General features: G+C 44.8%; 1 protein-coding gene across 1 annotated transcript in view; it reads left to right on the plus strand.

Moving 5' to 3' along the window:
• Window positions 1-20,121, plus strand: part of DNAH9 (dynein axonemal heavy chain 9) — a 325,725-nt gene that overhangs the window by 80,272 nt on the left and 225,332 nt on the right. The window contains exons 20-26 of the mRNA XM_072730369.1: window positions 5,359-6,229; window positions 9,306-9,436; window positions 9,778-9,904; window positions 13,387-13,539; window positions 14,725-14,850; window positions 17,120-17,359; window positions 17,688-17,848. Of these exons, the coding sequence (XP_072586470.1) occupies window positions 5,359-6,229; window positions 9,306-9,436; window positions 9,778-9,904; window positions 13,387-13,539; window positions 14,725-14,850; window positions 17,120-17,359; window positions 17,688-17,848 (1,809 nt within the window). The remainder of the gene's footprint in view (window positions 1-5,358; window positions 6,230-9,305; window positions 9,437-9,777; window positions 9,905-13,386; window positions 13,540-14,724; window positions 14,851-17,119; window positions 17,360-17,687; window positions 17,849-20,121) is intronic.

Raw genomic sequence — 20,121 nt, forward strand, 5'->3', positions numbered from 1 at the left:
GTGGGTTATCAAGCTGAGTAATACTGCTTAGTGTTAAACATCACACCAACGGCAACAGCCATGAAAGCAATGACATTAATATCTTTGCGTCAACTGTCCCTTAAAATTTTTTTCCAAAAAAGGAACACCAGAGATACTGGGGGAAATATTTTCCTGAAGGGATTTCTGATAACTACTTGACAGCAAATGACACGCATTCACTGGTGTGATTTTGTGTGTCTGTTGGAAACATGATGTCCCTCCTTCATAGTTATACCCTGTATGTGTATTGATCAGCTGGTGGTGTTTTTTGAATGTGCTAGCTGGTTGTTTTTACTTTCTTAGCACTTGTATGTGCTGGCTGGGAGGATATTGCTTCTCTTAGCTGGGTTTTCCAAATTCGCATCTGTTAATTTGACATGCAGATGAATCTTTGCAAGAGAATACTTTGAAAAGAACTGCTCACAGCAGCGTGGAAAGCCAAACATCACTTCAATTGTGATGTGTTTCTCTTCTTGTCAAGAAAACATCAGGGCTACAGCGGAATTGCGGATTGAGTGCTGAAGGGAACCTTAGTGGGAATCAACTCATTCCTTGTTTTGTTTCTTAGTTTGGTGTATATGGATATGTATGCTTGACATTTTAAGGCACTGTGTGTGTAGCAAAGGATTTTAATCCTGGTTCCTTTTAGATCCTTTGTGAATTTCTAAAATGCAGACCCTGGCACATTCCTCTGTGAGTGCAAATTTCCGTTCCTGATTATAATGTGGGTAAAGCTCACGTTGATCTTGTCTTTGAGGAGGGAAAGGAAAGTGTCTCATTAGGCTCTTGCAGCCTGTCAGGTGCTGGGTGATGTCCCCTTGCTTGGGTTGAGGTTCTTCATGTTCAAGAGTTATCTCTTTCAGAGTTCTTAATTCTGAGCTGTATCAGCATATTCCTAGCTGAGCTCCTCACTTCACAGTAATTGGCTAAATTGTCACACTCAAGATTTTCTGGACTTTCCAGAACTCTTAAAGTTGGAGAGGAATTCTCCCCCTTTGGATAATAGGAATGCTCCAGGCTCCTAGTGGCATTCTCTGGCTCAGTGTTCCTGACCTTGAATGCAGTCTTCCTGACCTTAAGAAATGATGCCATGACATCCAGTCATTTTCCCCACATCAAGACCAAGGTTACCCAGGGGTCTCTTAGCCAAAGCACTTGATGTCAGTGAGCTCCAGCTCAGTGAAGACCATCAGTGTATTCAGCTGGCTGGCAACCAGAATCTGTGAATAGTTGACAGAGCTTTCATGAAGACACCTTCCATTTGGGTACTATCTTAGTGACAGCTAGAGAAAGCAAGGCTTTCCAGGTAGCCCAGTGCAGCAGACATGAGGAAAGACAAACCTCTGTCTCCCTTGAGCAGTACGTGTTGTCTCTTCAGCAGCCAGAGTAAAGGACATTATGAGTCCCTAAATCTCCCATGGACATATCGGTGCCCTAAAACACATCATTAGTTCAGCTTGACCCTGTTCTTCCAGTCAATCTGACTCCTTCACTTGATTCAGGCTTCCAATGGAGTCACCGAAAATGATGTTAAGCATTAGGATATTAAGATAATACGTATTCCCTGAAGTCAAGAATGATTTCAAACATGAGTACTCAGATGTGGTCATTGGGTGGCCAATTGGAAGGTCCCCTGAGGAGGCAGTTCAAACCTTCTGTAGGAGATGGTGCTTGAGCCAATGGGAAAATGCAAATTAGCCATTTGGAAAAAGACGAGTGGGAGGGGAGGGTATTCTGGGCAATCGAAACAAAATAGCCAAAGGCACAGAAGAGTCAGGATGTAAGAAACAGTTGAACAGCAGAATGTGTTGTGCCTGCTGGGATGCAGGACTAACATGGGAGTGAGAATGGAGTGGGTCACGCCTCCAGGTCTCGGCCATGATCAGCCACTGAGGAGCCTAAGCATGAGGACAATGTAGTGTAAACACCACTGTCCTGTGGCTGCGAAGAACTCGATGGAGCAAGACCCACTCAAGGCCAAGTGCCCCATGGGGAGATGGCAGCAGCCTGGGCGAGAAGCAGTAGCCCTGGACTACAGGCAGTGGCTATGACAATAGAGAGAGAATGGATTTGGGAGAGATTTAGGAGGGGAGTTGGTAGGATTGATTGAATGTGAGAGGTGAGCAGGTCAGGTCTAAGTCAGTCATTTTTCCAAGATCACATGCATGGGTACCATATTTCCATTTCTCTCAGTTATATTCATCCAGACTTGCCTGACGTTTCTCTTTTAGATTAAAATACTTTTGCATTATTATTTCAATTTTAAAGACTTACTACACCCCCTTCTCTCCTATTGCTTTCTTGTTCTTCTGTACTATTCCCCTAGGGTTTGGAGAACTGCTTCCAGTTTATTAGGCACATTAATCAGGTCTGTGCATATCCTGACAAGGTGCACTAGAGTTTTAAAATGGGAAGAAGGTTACCTGCCCTTACGTCTAGGGATTCTTTTCACCCCTTAGGCCAAATTAACTTTTATGTGTGCTCAGCTCCAGGAAATGAAGGTCCACAAATTTGAACTATAAACAAAAATTATGCCACAAGGTAGATGAAGTTTCCAATAGGTTTGACAAATGGTCACCTCTTCCAGATATTTGAGGAACCTGTATTGATTTAAGGATGTTCACATGTGCTAAGGAAAGAATGGTGGGAAAGACCACTTATTTTCTTCTGCGTACACTCCAAACGCTCTAAGAGCTCACATCTTACCCATAAGTTATCCCTGAATTATCCCCCATTAATGAATTAAACAGAATGTGGGCTTTTAGAGTTTGTCTGGTAGATCTTGTACAGCAAGGGGTGAAATTCACTTTCCAAGTCACTCCAGTCTGGATAAAAAGTAGAACCTACATACCCTGACAATTAGTCTTTGGAAATGAAGAATAAATAGAAGGACTACTTGTGTGTGTACACACACTAGCTTTCCTGCTGGACCACTTGCCATGGAGATATTATATTTCTTTCCTTCTGGTTCTTTTTCCATTGTTCTCATAGAGGAGAAAGCTCCTTGCCTATAGAGACAAAGGATCCTCTTCAGCTCCGAGGACTTCACCCTTCTGTTCCATTCTGGAACACTTGGGAGTGAGAGAACAGAGAAGAGGTGCCATGATGGTCAGTCTTGTTCTCCTAAGATATAAATGCACAACCATAGCACACAAGCCAAAAACTATTTAGATGAAACAAGCAGAATCAAACATAGCAAGCATCAAAGTTAATCTGACACTAATTTAATGGTATGCATAACTGTTATTGTGTTGCATGGTAATTAGGCTTAAGTGGCGAGCAGTTCAGGTAAATGACTTTAATTAGGATTACTTTCCATCCGTCAAGTCAAATATTTCTAAAGACAACTGAGAGAAGAGGCAGTTCAAGAAAAGGACTTTGTATGTCCTCCTCCCGTCCAAATCCCTCTACCCAACCAACATACACATCCATACATATACACACATGTGGGCGCGCACACACTTGTCATAGACTGGAGGACATGACCAATGCTCAAGGCACTCACTTCCTCTCAGCTTTCCCCTTAATTATGAACCCCATGATGTACTATTCTGATTTTATTTTTTTAATTAATTAATTTGAGAGAGTATGAGCAGGAGGGGTAAAGGGGGAGGGAGAGAGACTCTCAAGCAAGACTCCATGCTGAGTGTGGAGCCTGACCCAGGGCTTGATCTCATGACTCTGAGATCACAGTCTGAGCCAAAACCAAGAGTCAGATCCTTAACTGACTGTACCACCCAGGCACTCCTGCCCTATTCTGATTTTAGAGGAACACGCTATTCACCCTGAAGTCATGATGCCCCAACATCTAGTCCTCCAAGCACACAGAAAGAAGATTGCTGATGGGGAGAAGGGAGTTTAGGAGAAGAAAATGAGAGGTTCCTTGAATACCTCGATTCTGCATACTCCTGGCCAAAGAAGTGTTATCTGCCCACGTGGGTTCCTTTGCATGTTGAGTTCTTTATTCTTTTTTTAATTTTTAAGTAATCTTTCCACCCAGCATGGGGCTCAAGCTCTTGACCCCTGAAATAAGAGTCTCATGCTCTATAGACTAAGCTAGCCAGGAGGGCTCCTCCTGTTGGAGGAGAAACTATGCCAGGCCCTCAGGTCTGAGGTAGCACCATAAAGTGGGTAAGGGTCAGGGGCAGTGGGTACATGCCATGAGCACTGGAGACAAGAGGGTGAAGAAGTGTGAACAAGAACCATAAAGCTATATACAGTGCCTAGAGCAGTCGGGTCCAGAATGAGAGGCACCCAGGAGGTGGAGGGGTGACTTAATAAGATGAAGAGCCTGACTTGAGGGACTAGGTAAGGGCCTTGTGCTTGATCTTGGAGGTTCCCTACCCATGGTTCCCAAACTGGAAAGTGCTGTTGCTGGAAGGTCATGGAGGCCACCAGCATGAGCTTCACCACAGTCAAGGACACCAACCTGGCACATTGAAACCACCCAAAGAGCTTGAAGAAAATGTCTTTGCCTGGGTCTCACCTCTGAAGAGTCTGATTTAATTGGACTGGGGAGCAGCCTGGGCATAGAGATTGTTCAGAGCTTCCAGGTCATTCTCCTATGCTACCCAGACTGAGAACTGGTGCCCCAGAGGGAGTAATGCCAGATCAGGTTGAGGGCTGGGCTTCTAAGTGCCAGCTATCTCACTTAGAGACCACCTACAACTTGTAGCTTCTGGCCAGAGCTGTGACTTTATAGCACCGACAGGAACATGACAGTGCTCTCTTGTGTCAGGCACTCTAGAGGCCAACAAGTGGAAGCCGAGTCTAAAAGAATCTCAGACAGATGGGTCGTCCCCTCTACACTTGGATGAGGGGGGCAGGGGGTGGTGGAAAAGAAAGAAGTCCTTTTACCTTCTCAGATGTGAAGAAAAGATCCAAGAGTGTTGCTCCCCTGGAATTGCCTTTTCTCCAGCTGGCTCTGCTCACCCCACTCCAACCTGCCCTAAGTGCCTTTTCTTCCAAGGCTTTGCTGACAACTACTGCCTGTGCTAAAATACTAAGCATTTAAAGATTTGAGCTGGGAATCCCTGGGTGGCGCAGCGGTTTGGCGCCTGCCTTTGGCCCAGGGCGTGATCCTGGAGACCCGGGATCGAATCCCACGTCAGGCTCCTGGTGCATGGAGCCTGCTTCTCCCTCTGCCTATGTCTCTGCCTCTCTCTCTCTCTCTCTCTCTCTGTCTCTCTCTCTCTCTGTGACTATCATAAATAAATAAAAAATTAAAAAATATATAAAAATAAATAAATAAAGATTTGAACTGGTGTTACTTTGGTGATTCCCGGACATGAGCCCCTGGGTGCCATACTCACAAAGGGAACACATTGTGTTTTGTAGGTTTGATAGCACTGACCCTCATCAAGTTCTGGATGCCAGGCACACAGAGATCCAGCAGCTGGAATCTACCATGGCCTCCATTTCTGAGGCTGCCAGCTTGTTTGAGGTCAACGTTCCCGACTACAAGCAGCTGAAGCAGTGCAGGAAGGAGGTGTGCCAGCTGAAGGAGCTCTGGGACACCATTGGGATGGTGACCTCCAGCATCCGAGCCTGGGAGACCACCCTGTGGAAGGAGGTCAACGTAGAGGTCCTGGACGGGGAGTGTAAACGGTTTGCCAGGCACATTCGGAACCTGGACAAGGAGGTCAGGGCCTGGGATGCATTCACGGGCCTGGAGAGCATGGTGTTGAATACCCTGACCTCCCTGAGGGCGGTCGCCGAGCTGCAGAACCCAGCTGTCCGGGAGCGACACTGGAGGCAGCTGATGCGGGCCACGGGTGTGAGCTTCACCATGGGCGAGGGTGCCACCCTGGCACACCTCCTACAGCTCCGGCTGCACCACTTTGAGGACGAGGTCCGGGACATTGTGGACAAAGCCATGAAAGAGATGGCTATGGAGAAGACCCTGAAGGAGCTGCAGACCACCTGGGCTGGCATGGAATTCCAGTATGAGCCCCACCCGCGGACTGGCGTCCCCCAGCTGCAGTCGGACGAGGACCTCATCGAGGTTCTGGAGGATAACCAAGGGCAGCTACAGAACCTAATAATGTCCAAGCACATTGCCTTCTTCTTGGAGGAAGTGTCCAGCTGGCAGAAGCAGCTGTCCACGGCTCATGCCGTCATCTCCACCTGGTTCGACGTGCAGCGCACATGGTCGCATCTGGAGAGTATATTCATCGGCTCCGAAGATATCCGGGCTCAGCTGCCCCAGGTACCTGCCCAGGAGATCCTGCTCTCTCTGTCCCCTTAGGCGAGTTGAGGGAGCAGCTCCCAGATCCAACGTCCTCTAGACCTTTCCTCACTGGCTCGCCCTTGGCTTCACTCAGAGGCACCTCCCATGACCATGGGCCTGCCAGACCACCGAAAGTCAGGTGGAGGGAACTGAAGAAGGTGAAATGCTCACCAGTTTGCCCCTGGACGGGTTGGGGAAAAAGGAGAACCTGGTTTTTTGGTTGGTTTGGTTTTGGGTTTTTTTTTTTTAAGATTTTATTTATTTATTTATTTATTTATTTATTTATTTATTTATTTATTTATTTATTTAATTTATGAGAGACACACAGAGAGAGGCAGAGACACAGGTAGAGGGAGAAGCAGGCTCCCTGCGGGGATCCCAGGACGCCAGGATCATGCCCTGAGCCAAAGGCAGATGCTCAGCCACTGAGCCACCCAGGTGCCCCAAGGTTTTGTTTTCAATGCTTTCATAAGAAAGGAAGCAGGAACTGCTGGCTACCGCAGTTTGGGATAAGCTGCTCCTGAGTTGGTCCCCAGATAATTAGAATGCAGCCAGCAGCTGGAAGAGAGCCTTGTTTCTGAGCAAAGGCAGGTTCCTTCTCTGCAGGGAGCCACTCTGTACACTTCTGGCCTGTGCCACGTGCTCAACACCAGTCTTCTGCTCAATCCTAACCAATGAATTTCTCGAAAATATGCATTCTTCTCATTACTACCTTCCCTGTGGTTGATTGCCCCTTCTAATTGGTCCTGATTAATGTGCCATTAGCTTACCCACCTCTTGGTGGACTCTAATTCATTAAAAAAATTTTTTTCTTTTTATTTTATCATACTTTTTTTATTTTGCAGACATTTTTCTAGTCTCCCTTGGGCACAATGACTTCTCTGCTTCCAAATTAGTTTGCGTCCAAAATGTCACACGTCATTCAGGCCCCACTTAAAAGTTAAAGCGCATTCCATCAAAACGTTATTTTTCTAGCTGATCCCACAAAAGCGTATTTCATGCCCTAATGCAGATTACTGGTTGTACATCTGCATTAGGGATGAAAAATAGCCGGAAACAATTTTGATAGAGATGTTGTCATTAGGCCAAATTGAACAAGCTCGATTTTTTTTTTTTTTTAGATTTTATTTATTTATTCATGAGAGACACACAGAGAGAGGCAGAGACACAGACAGAGGGAGAAGAAGCAGGCTCCCTGCAGGGAGCCCAATATGGGACTTGATCCCAGGACTCTGGGATCACAACCAGAGCCGAAGACAGATGCTCAACCACTGAGCCACCCAGGCACCCTAAACAAGCCAGATTTTATTTCTCTCTAGCACTAGTGATTGAAGAAGTGCAGGTTTAATTAGGAGGTGAGGACAGAAGAGGAGACTCTAAAGGAGGCTTTTGAGAACTTTCAGCCACACATCAGAAGGAATCGGTATCATTAACTTCTCAACAGTGGTGCAGGTTGGCGTATGAAATATGGGGATGCGTTTATTTATCCTTGTATTAACAGTACAATAACAGAGGCAATTTAAAAATGTAATAAAATCGGTCATAATCTCACACCCTAACTAGTAACTATTTTCACTCATTGTGAATGTCTCCCAATTTGGCCTCACATATATATGCATTTTTACATAATTGCTCTCTGTGTAATTATTATTTTCTTTCCAGCTCTTCTCATTGGAGCATTTATGTTCCATATTTCCAACACATCTATAACCTTGATACTTTCTCATCTTTCCCTGGGATGAAATACCTCGTTGAGTAATCATAATTTACCCTGCTGTCCTATTTTTAAATCTTCTTGGGAGAGGGACATCGATTGCAGAGGTTTAGAGCAGACTGGGGCAGGGTGGTGGAGGCTTGTAGCTGTGGGACCTTGGGCAAGTTACTTAACCTCTCTGTGCCCTGGTTTCCTCCTATAAATTGGGACAAATACTAGTGCCCACGTTAGGGATGTAATTAAACAATGCACACAGCACTTACTGTTATGATTGTTGTCTTATAATAATAATACCACGAGTTCTCACCAGGTGCCAGGTTTGGGGCTAAAGCCTGCATATGTTATTATCTCGGGCATTCCAATGATGCTGTTGAGTGGTTGTGTGTTTAAGGGAAATGATGATACCTAATTAATTAATCTGATATGATATTTGCTGAAGAATATCTTACTTTAGTTACATCAACTTTTGCGCGTTCCCAGGGCAAACACTGGATCCACTGTCCACCTGGTGCAGAAAATATGTGTTTTATGCCAGTGGTTCTCAAGGCGTGGTCCCTGGACCCTGAGCTTCATAAGGGATCCTCAAGGTCAGGACTGTCCTAGTAATAATGTGAAGATGTTATTTGTCTTTTTCACTCTCATTTTTACGTGCACACAACGGGCAGTTTTCCAGAGGTTACCTGACATGTGACATCATGGCAGATTGCAGAGCAGAAAAGAAAATCTGGTGTTCTAAGTCAGACATTAAATTTTTTTGCAGGGAAAAAGTGATACAAGGCCACTTTTCTCTCTAAATTATTTTGTTGTGAAAATACAATTATTTTACATAAGAACATGTTGTGTTACCATTGTTATTTTTTAAATGAATCAACAGGGGCGCCTGGGTGGCTCAGTTGGTTAAGCATATGACTTTTTATTTCAGCTCAGGTCATGATCTCAGGGTCGTGGGATTGAGTCCCATGTCAGGCTCCATGCTCAACAGGAAGTCTGCTAGAGATTCTCTCTCTCTCTCTCCCTCTCAAAATAAATAAATAGATATTTAAAAAATAAAATAAGTGAATTAACAAAATATTTTTAAAATTTCTCCACTTGAGCTTCCAGCAGAGGCATGCATAGAGATTACCCGCATACACAAAATCTCTTTGCACTCCGCAGTGATTTTTCAAAACACAAAGGGGTTTTACAACCAAAATGTTCAGGAACCACTCTTCCAAGCTAAGGATATTTCCTTAACTTTTTGGACATCCCCAGAACTGGTTTCTGCTTCTGACTTGCTGTACAAGGGATCTTCTTCAAGTCCAAGAAAGTAATAGTTAATTTTTCCTCATGTTTTTATTTCAGGATTCTAAACGATTTGAAGGCATTGACCTTGACTTTAAAGAACTAGCTTATGATGCCCAGAAGACTCCCAATGTAGTGGAAGCCACCAACAAACCAGGTCTTTACGAAAAACTGGAAGATCTTCAGAGCAGGTGAAGATCTGCTGGCTGCTGCCCCTTTTTGTACCAGGGAGTGAGATGTTTCCTTCTTCCTATTCTGTCTCCAAGATCCTTACTTTCTTTGACTGTCCAAGTGAGCGAGTATGTGTGTTTGTGTGTGTGTTTTGATCTGCTTGATATTAGATAATGTGGGGTATTCGGTGTTTATTTGGGTGGACATGCACTGGTATCTACATTTGCAAATACCTGTGCTTCTTGCACTGATTTTGCATTCCATATCCTGCAGCTGTCTGCATTTAGGTCATATCTATGCACGACAGGGGGGTGTGGGTCTAAGCAAACCTAATTAGGAAATGCTGTGTCTCTCATCTCAGGTTATACCTGTGTGAGAAGGCCCTGGCGGAGTACCTGGATACCAAAAGGCTTGTCTTCCCTAGGTTTTATTTTCTGTCCTCTTCTGACCTGTTAGACATCCTCTCCAATGGCACAGCTCCGCAACAGGTGAGCTAAGGGAGTGTTCATGGAAACGTCTAGAAGAACTGATGGGCTTCCAGTGGGGAGGGTTTCAGGTTCCCCGTTATGCCCACCACTATGTTTCTCAAGGTGTCAACCAGCCCAACAGTGGCTACTATCCCCTGAAGAGGAAGCTGTGAAAATGGAGGGGGCGCTAAGCCTTTACAGAGAACGCCTTTGATCTGATTCTAAAGAGAGATCCAGTACGTTCTTGTCCAAAGTTAAAGCTAAAATTTCCATGGGAGAGAAGACTGAGGGTTGTATTAACTCGACATTTAGGGATTTATGTGGAAAGAGTCTATATGAGGAGCTCAAAATTGAGGGTTCTAGCCATTTTATTGGCCATGTAGTCTTGGGTGTCCCTTCTCTTTGACAAAATTCCTTCACCTGTAAAAGAACCACTGTACTACAAGCATTTTTTTGTCCTTCTTAGAGTAACAAATTGAAGCACTATTGACATTTGGTGCTGTAGACAGTGGTTCTCAAACTTGAGTCACCTGGCCTCTCAGGTGCCTCAGAATCACTTGGAAGGCTTATAAAAATGCAGATTTATGTAGGTCTGGGTGGAGCTGGAGAATTTGCACTTCTCAGGATTTCCCAGGTGATGCTGCTGGTCTAGGGACCACACTTTGAGAATGACTGTCCTGGACCAAGGTCTGAGTTTCCCCAGTGACCAGTGGGAGGGAGGGAGGTATGATGTCTGCATTGTGTGCTCCTGTAGCTCTCCTTACTTCTCACTCTAATAAGACTTCAAGACTTGTTTCTAGTTCTTTACTTGTCCTTTGAGGCTATCCAGTCAAAGCACCACATTCAGAAGTTACTTAGATGCATCTATTCCCCTGTTCAGTGTGATTTCATTATTCATTTGAAGTATAGTCAACTTCATTTATTTCTCTTTGTTTTGAGTTTTGGGGGTTTGTTCCCATCCTTGTTGATTGGATTGTTTGAATATGTTGAATTCTAAAAGTCAAACTTATGCAAAAAAGTATATGGGAAGGGCCACTCCTATTCTTCCCATCCACTCTCTGTAGGTCAACAGTCCCACTAGTTTCTGGTTTATCTTTACAAAAATGAGCAGATGGGCATTTACGTTTGCACACATCTATTTTATTTACCCTCCTTTCTCAAACAAAAGGTAGCGTGGTCTATAGACTTGAATGCAGTTTTTCTATGCAGTGATGTATCCTGGAAATCACTCCATGTCAATTTAAAGATATCATTTTTTAGATATACCTGCATTACACACCATGGACTATACTATTGTTTGGCCAAAGGTATTTTATACTATTTCACAATTGCAAATAATGCGACATTGAATAGCCTTGGGTTTAGTATTGTTGGAGGTCTGTCTTCCAGGTAAATTCCTAGAGGTGGGATTTCTGGGTCAAAGGGTAAGTGCTATGTGGTCAGGTTAGATATTGCCCTATTTCCCCCTATAGAAGTTCTAGGCTTTGAGATCACCACCAACGATGGATGCGAGCTTCCCCAACAGAGCCAAAATATGGCTCCCGTGCATTAGCTTTCTGTCTTTGTCATTAACCCTCCAACTTACCGAATTTATGTTTTGGGTGTGTTGATGAGTAGCAAGTACTAAAGACAGATTATCCCTAGAGTTAAAGCCCCATTTCTGTTTTATGATCGCAGAGTAGCCCAGGTATGGTGGAGTTGAAACAGTTATCACACTAACATTCTGTTTTGTAACTATACGTTCATTAATTCCATGCATAGGAAAAGTCAAATTGTTGCCAGACCCTTTATACATGACTGTACTCATTCTAAATATTTTTTATTTCTCACTTGATTTGAGTAAATCCTTAAATAGCTCCCCCCTCCTCACCAACCTGAGAGATGAAGCATGGTAGGCTAATCCCCGATTCTTTCTGTATCTGGGACTCTCAGCAGTTTTTACAGGTGAGTGATTGAATGAGTTTGGAATTCACGGGTCACAGCAGTTTCTCCTCGGATCCCCTCAGATGTAGCTCTGAGACATCATCTGAAGTCTACCTGCTACCTGCCCCCTCCCCCCGCCCCACCGCAGACCCTTCTAGGTTGCCTTCTTTCTTTCTATTCAGATCTCTGTAGAGATCAAAATTTAAATTTTAGAAAGTTTGCATACATTTATATACTTGCTTTGTTCATTTTCCCAACACATGATGAGTTTTTTCCAATCTGAAAACCAGGCCTTTTGTCTTGGAAAAGTTTTCTTTCTGGGTGCTTTAAAATAATATTTCTATCCCACTTATCCGGATTTTTTTCCCCTTCAGGTTCATCATATTTCCATAAGTTGACATCCTATATTCTCTGTGCTATATACATTTCCCTCACATAATCACATATATTTGTGTACATTCATACAGATATTCCTCTCTTACCCCTCTCCTTGGAATTCTTCCATAGGTTCTCAAGCTAATCTGCCATATTGAATTCATTTGTGTCAATTTGATCCTTTAGTATTTTTGTTTCCTTGTGTTATTTCCTTCCACTACCAATTCATCTTCATCTCATATTGTGTAGGGTTCGTATTTCTTTCATTTAATTGAAAATAAGATGGCATTTTTCATAATTACTTCTGTTTCCTTTATTAAAGCTTCTCTCTCCCTCTCTCTCCCCCACCTTTCATCCCTCCCTCCTCTCTCCCTCTGTCTCTCAGATAAAGAAGGATCCATCCCATCAAGATACTCATCCCAGGTCCTGTGGGTGGGATCTCCTCAAGCACCCTCACAGTTTACTTCAACACATGTAGATTTCTCCTCTCCTAAACTAGAGAGCTGGTTGTTATAGATTTAGGATTACAATTCAGGGTAGTAGTAGCTGAAGGCCCTATATTACAAAAAGCTCTACCAAAGAGCAGCTAACTTTTTTTTTTCCCCTTTCCAACCTGCCATCTCCCTCACCTCAGGACCATGGTGTGGCTCTCTGGCAACCCTCCTAAAAAAGTCACCTGGGGTATTACTATTAAGGGCCTCTGTATCATGAGACAACATAAAAGGTGAGAAGTCCTGGTGTGGTCAGTCTTTCTGATGGGGGTGAGCATGTTTTGCCTTCCTTTAGATCTTCCAGATATAGGTCTGCTGCACTGAGGGGGTTCCAACAGCTGGTGACTTCTTCTACCGGCCACTGTCACCACTGACCTTCTGCAGGCTATCGTCTGCCCATCTCCTGCTTCATTAATTTATGAATTAACCATTTTTTTCTCCAGGTTGTTCCTATTTAGATCAACTAGACATTAATCAAACTTCTGTAGCTTCACTGGATTGTGGCTAGTATGGGATGCCCACTCATTTTACATTTCTTTGTCCACTTCTACCCAATTCAGTTGGTTCTGACCTCATACCACCATTGTCCCACGCTTCCCTCCAAATGTTTGGTATCCAAATCTCTAATGGCTGTCCACAGTAGACCTCCAAACAGTACTACTGAGCCTCTTCCTGACACATCCTCCAATCCTTTGGCCTCATTTCCCTTCATAGGTCCAGCGCCATCTTTCCAAACTATTCGACAACATGGCCAAGATGCAGTTCCAGTTGGACACCAGTGAAAAACCAACCAAGATAAGTCTCGGCATGTACAGCAAGGAAGGAGAATATGTGGCCTTCAGCGAGCCCTGTGACTGCAGCGGTCAGGTGGAGTCAAAGACCTGTTCTCTCCTTCCCTCATCCAGGTTCCCTCCCAAGTGTCTGTATCCAGATAGAGGTAGTCTCAACCTTTAGAATGGCCATTTCCTCCTTGGGCCAGACCTGCTGTCTGTGCCCTGGGCCTGCCAGCCTCTCTTGACTTGAACCGACGTTGGGAGAAGCTCCTACTACTTGCTCTCCTCTCTCCCACAAGGACACATGTCAATATCCATGTATCTTTCTTAACCAGAGACCTATGCAGGGAGGAATAAAACGTGCATAAACAACTACCCAAGTCAACAAGAAAAGGATTTTGAAATGATGAGCAGCACCAGGAGACTTTAACATGACAACCCCTGGGGCACCCCACAGGGGAGTCTGGCACACTGACATCTTTCCCTGGAGAAAATACTCTTTGAAATCAACCATTTTCCCTGAGATGTCATTTCTCTGTACAAATACAGCTCAGGGTCCTCCTGCAGCCCTACCCCTGGGAAAGCCAAATGCCATCCCGCTCCAAGAACTACTACTTCCAAGTCTCCCGTGTGAAATTCAAGCAGCACAAAACATGGGATGATTCCCTCCTTAAACTTCCTTCCTATTCTTTCCCATCACCACTAAAGTATAAGCCCTTCTTTGTTGTTTATCCTAAGTGATCCTACAAAGCATTGTCCCTGGGGTTTCTAGTCTAGTCCAAAATTATACCTGGAGGAAAAATCTTTTTACAGCATTCTACCTTTATCTACATGTCTCTTGGAAAGTAAATCTAATTCCAGGAAATGAACACACATTCTCAGTTTTATGAGAAGGACCCTGGAGTTTGATTCCAGATCTGTACATTTATAGACCAAAAAGGATTTAGTTGGAAAAGATAGCATTGGCTTACTCCTCCATCCTTGGGGTGGACAAGATCATGAGAACCCAGTGACTTCTTGACCTTGCTCAACCCAGATTAAGCCTTCCTTGAATGAATTTCCCCTCAACCTGCTACTGTGTCCAGTGTGTTCCAAATGGGCCTGTCCACCTGTTGTTAACTGAGCCTGACTCACACTGATCACTGTCCTGGGTTTAGAAACAAAATATCTCCCTCTGCCTTCTGGTAGCTATTGGGGTTGTACATTTTCTTCACTCCCTCGGGGTGAGTGATAATATCTTCCTCAGAGTACAGCATCTCACCCAGAGTTCTTCTTTCAGGTGGAAATATGGTTGAACCGTGTGCTTGCCCATATGAGGGCCACAGTGAGGCATGGGATGACTGAAGGTGTGGTTGCCTATGAAGAAAAGCCAAGGGAACAGTGGCTCTTAGACTATCCAGCTCAGGTATTCTAACCAGGACTGTGGTGGGCTGCCACCTTTTGCTACGCCCTCTCCCTCGGGGGTCTCCTTCAGCCTTCAGAGGACACCAGGCCTCAAACTCACTAAGTTCTTCAGTTAGGAGAGCCTGCTCGAGCATGAGGGAACAGGGGAATTGTCAGCCATGACCTACTATAGCCATTACCTTGGAAAATCAAGGGTTGTCTATTTTTACCCTCACTGGCTACAGTAGGGGGAAAATGTAAACCATTCAACTCATTGAACCAGTCTGCCAAGATCTTTGCTGAGCACAGGAGACCTCCAACAGGGAATGATACATCATAAGACATCATAACTCGGCCCCACTGAAGCTTACCAACTGCTGTGGAAGTCAGTTGCTTACAAATGAGACCTGGTCCTCTGGGAGCACATAGCTAGCTGGGGGCAGAGTGAGGGGTGGGGGAGCTGGGCCCCCCACCTGAGGATACAACATGTAAGCTGAGATTTGAAGTAGGAGCAAACAAGTTAAAGATGGAGGGAACAAGCACTCAGACATGGGGAGGACTATGCACAAAGGCTCAGAAGCAAGGAAAATCATCCTGTGGTTAGGGAACCAAGTGTGATTGCAGCAAGATGAAGGGGGGTGGAGTGAGAGGCAGCAGGTAGGTACCGCAGAGGAAACTCGAAGCCAGTTCTCATCTCACAAGGGAGTCTGACTTGCTTCTGAGATGGATCTGAATACTTTCCAGGCTTCTCAGGAGGGCGATGAGGGAAAGGCATGAACTAATGAGACTTGTTTAAATGACTCTGGCTGCAGTATACCCTTCTGCCTTCCCTGTTAGGGGCACAGGGCTGGTATATTTGGGGGTTGCAGATATCTGCTCATAATTGAAGCCATAGGAGTAGAGAGGACCACCCCTGGAAAATATGTAGCCTGAGATGAGGATGTAGAGCAAATCTGAGCATCATGCAAAGATAGGGTTGACAAGGAGGAGCCTGTAAAGCAAGGTGAGAAACAGTGGCTTTTATATAGAAGGAAAACCAGGAGATGGCCATAATGAAACCAAAAAAGAAACTGTCAGTAGTGGGTGAGAGTCAGGCATGCCATGCATTCAGATATTAGGCAAAATAAAGAAGCTGAGGCATGTCCATGAACTTGGCATGACCATTTCAGTGGAGTGCCAGGTGGTGTCATGTTGTAGGGGGGCGCAGATGGGAAAAGGTGGGAAAATGTTGGCAGTGAGTGCAGACAAACAGAAGACATGAGAAGTAAGTCGGTAGTGCTGAAGGGAAGAAGTATTCTTTTAACTGTGCAGTTGGCATGTCATATTCATACCATTCCAACAAGATCACAGCACAGGCAGGATTGTGTGTCTGTACCCAAAGGCAAAATCAGATACATTAGAGAATGTTGCATTAACATGATGGGTTTCTCTATTTCACAAGAGGAATACTTCCTCTCAGGATTCCTTCTTTACCTGAATCAGAATTTTGAGGCAAGAAAATGTGTTGTCTTCTGCTGTTGTGACAGATCTCTAGAGCAATGTCTCCCAAACCAAACGATAAGACAGATGATCAATGTATCTAAATTCTCCACCATGAATAATCACAATTATGCGTTTTCCATACTAAGCTGCTCAGCCAACAGAAGAAATGTTCATTCGAATCCCTTTTTCCATGTATTTATTTTGAATCTCTGAAAAACACAAATCCCGTTGACCATGTTGAATTTTGCTGTAATTTGCCTGATTCTCAAGAGCAGGCTTTTCAAGGTTATAGGTTTTAAGAACCAAAAAATTGATGTAGCAAAAGTGTTATGGACAAGCAAAAAATATGCTACAAGTGATCATCAGTGGCTCACAAAGCTAGAACACTCGGATCACAAGAAGTCCAAGAAGAACAAAACAGAGACCAAGAGCTGTTGAGATGTTCAGTCAATGTATTGTTGACCTCCAAAGCACAGGAAAGGTGCTTTGCCTGGGGAGTAAAAAATTGAAAGATCAGCATAGCAATTTCTAAAACCAAGTGACATTGACCAAAGTGACTCTGGTTGTTTTCATACAAGCGATTCATTTTTTTCAAGAGTAGAAAGTGCTTTCCCCACTTGGAACCACTTCACATCTCCAAGGAGATAGAAGCAAGTGGCTCACTTAGTCAATGCTGGTGGAAGAGGGAGAGAGGCGGCTTATGTCACCCATACAATTACATTCTGATTCTCGCCGTGTGATGGATGAGTGAGCTGGTTTTGGAGACGGGTCCTGGTGATGGCTTTACAAAGTGACTCTTGTTGCCACAGGTGGCCCTGACCTGCACTCAGATCTGGTGGACCACAGAGGTGGGCATTGCCTTTGCCAGGCTGGAGGAAGGCTACGAGAACGCCATGAAGGACTATTTCAAGAAGCAAGTGGCCCAGCTCAAAACCCTTATCACCATGCTAATTGGGCACCTCTCCAAAGGGGACCGGCAAAAGATCATGACCATATGCACTATTGATGTGCATGCCCGGGATGTGGTGGCCAAGATGATTGCTCAGAAGGTGAGTCCCAAACACGCAGGAATGTCCCTCTTTGTGGGCAGCTACACCATGAATGATGGGATAAGGGAAAAGCTCATTACAGCTCAAGTGTGGGGGTCCCACACGCTGCACTGGCCAGAGAGCTGGGAGAGAGAGTCATGGTGGCTGCGCCCAGAGAATGAGTTGTAATCAGAGCAGCTTTCTGATTACACCATGCTGTGGTGGGTGCAGCATCTACTCTTGACTAGTAGACAACACACAGCTTGTCCAGAGCCCCGTGTGTCTTGTGGCCAATCCCTTCTGGACAGGGTTTCACACCCACCACCCCCACTCTGCATTCTCTCTTTAGGTGGACAGTGCTCAGTCCTTCCTCTGGCTGTCCCAGCTGCGGCATCGTTGGGATGATGAGGCCAAACACTGCTTTGCCAACATCTGTGATGCACAGTTTCTCTACTGCTATGAGTACCTGGGAAATACGCCTCGCCTGGTGATCACGCCTCTGACAGACAGGTGAACACGAGTGTCAGCCCCTCGCAGAGAACCCAACTGTGGTCTGGCTCAGGCCATTCAGGGTCAAGGCCACTGTCATTTGCTACTTGTCCACAGAGCTGTCAGCGGGGAGGAGGGCAGATCACACAAAACATGTAAAAATAAAACTGAAAAGATGTAGGGCAGGGCCCTTCTTAGAATGAACCCCAGAGCAAATCAGCAGACTGTGATTTTTTTTTTGAGGATTTACTAGGGAGTCATATACACTTGGATTTTCACATCAGCTCTAAATGCATACCAGCTCTTCAACTTTGAAAAACTTGACCTAATTCTTGTTCTTAATTTTCTCATCTGTGGAATGGAGATAGTAACTCACACCTCGCATGGGGTTTGTAAGGACAAAAGACAATAATGCTCATAAGGAGTTCAGTATATAGTAAGTGCTCCATAAATGATCCTATTACTATTTTCCTATCAATTGACTGGCACATTTACTGAGCAGCTCTTACTCTGGGAGTCAGATAAAAGCCAGGTAGTCCCTGCTGTGAAAGAGTGTACAATTTTTGGAGAACCATAGCCTCTGTCATTCATATTAATTTACAAATGAATTCGTACCAGTCACTGAACTGGCCATGGGGCATGCAAAGGTGATTAAAACATTTCCTGCCCTTCGGCTCTAATTCCAGTGAGGGAAATAAGACATCTGTAGATAAAAATTTAAATAGCACAAGGGGGAAAACTCTCAGGGCTATAGTGCAAAATAGGGCTCAAAGCCATTTGCTGCAGATTTCCAAGCAAATGACTTAGCCATGAGTGCTCCAAGCACCAGGGATCCTGCCCAACACGGGAAGAAGAGAACTGGAAATATACCTGGGAACGGGTGGTATCTGATCTGGACCTGGAAGGAAGTGTAGGATCGCAGCAGCCTTTCAGTAGGTTGTAGAATGGCTGCCAGGGTGTCCTTGAACTTGTACAGAAATCTGTGAGCCTGTCACTGTCTCTGGTGTGAGGATCTACCAGCATCCGTTACTTGTTACTGTGGTCTAGGATCCCCAGAAGCTACAGAGCTGCTGCTAAGCATTCTGGAAAATGGAATTTTACGTGCAAAGGAGAATCTGAGACCTGTTCCTGGAAGGGGGGTACACTCTTGACTTAGGGGGTATGTAGCTGGTCATAAGCCTGGGAAAGTGGGTAAAAGACTATAAAGTGTGCAGCGTACCTTTTTTCTTCAGTAAGTAGTGATAAACCCTTGAAAACTTTTCATTGGAGGAGTAAAACGATGAAAACTGTATTTTATGGAGATTTATCTGACAGCACAGCTTGGGCAAAGGAGAGAGAGGACAGGATATTTTAATTCTGTTGAGATTTCTGTAAATTCTACTAACAGCGCATCCCCTTTCCCTTATAATTCCATTGAGCACTAAATCCCTTCTTCTCTGAAATGAGTTGCATACCTGAATGGCTGGCTCACTCTAAACGAGTGACTTGCAGGGACACCTGGGTGGCTCAGTGGTTGAGTGTCTGCTTTTGGCTCAGGTTGTGATCCTGGGGTCCTGGGATTGAGTCCCACATCGGGTTCTCCACAGGGAGCCTGCTTCTGTCTCTGCCTGTGTCCCTGCCTCTCTCTGTGTCTCTCATTAATAAATAAATAAAATATTTTTAAAAATGAGTGACTTGTAGATAGCAAAGACATTGTCACAAATTGTGATGGTCAGAATGGCTACATAGAATTGGTGTCAGCTTCTATTTAATTTTCTCTGGCCTGTTTTAAGTGTTGCCACCTACATCCTGGTCTGATCCTCGGATGTGTTTCCAAGGAACAGTGAGTGGAATAACGGTGCTCATGAAATGAATTTGGGATGTGGGAAAATCCCAGCATCATCTAGAGAGGGAAACTTCATGATTCATTTCTCCCCCCAAACCCCATGCTGTTCATTTCTTTCATTCGTTTTCCTGCCAGTCTGGAATGAGACCCCCTCAAACCTTTCCATGGTAACTCTTGCATTTGTCTTTTGTGTGTGTATGGGAGCCTGCAGAGGTCACATCACTGTCTCCAGTCAGTGCACTTGGACTAAAATCTGAATTCACCACAGGACCTAGCAACTCCTGCCAATCACCCGACACCTTTGCCCCAGCACCCCAGCCCCACTGGCCACCTCTCTGTTCCTTAATCCCCTTAAATTAGAGCCTTCTACACATGAGGTTCCCTCTGCCTGGAATGCCTTCCTCATGCTCACCGTTCCATTGTCACCTTCTCATCTTTCATTCTGTCCTCAGTTCCGAGGACATCTGCC

This window comes from Vulpes vulpes, chromosome 12 (assembly GCF_048418805.1).
Source record: "Vulpes vulpes isolate BD-2025 chromosome 12, VulVul3, whole genome shotgun sequence".
NCBI lineage: Eukaryota > Metazoa > Chordata > Mammalia > Carnivora > Canidae > Vulpes > Vulpes vulpes.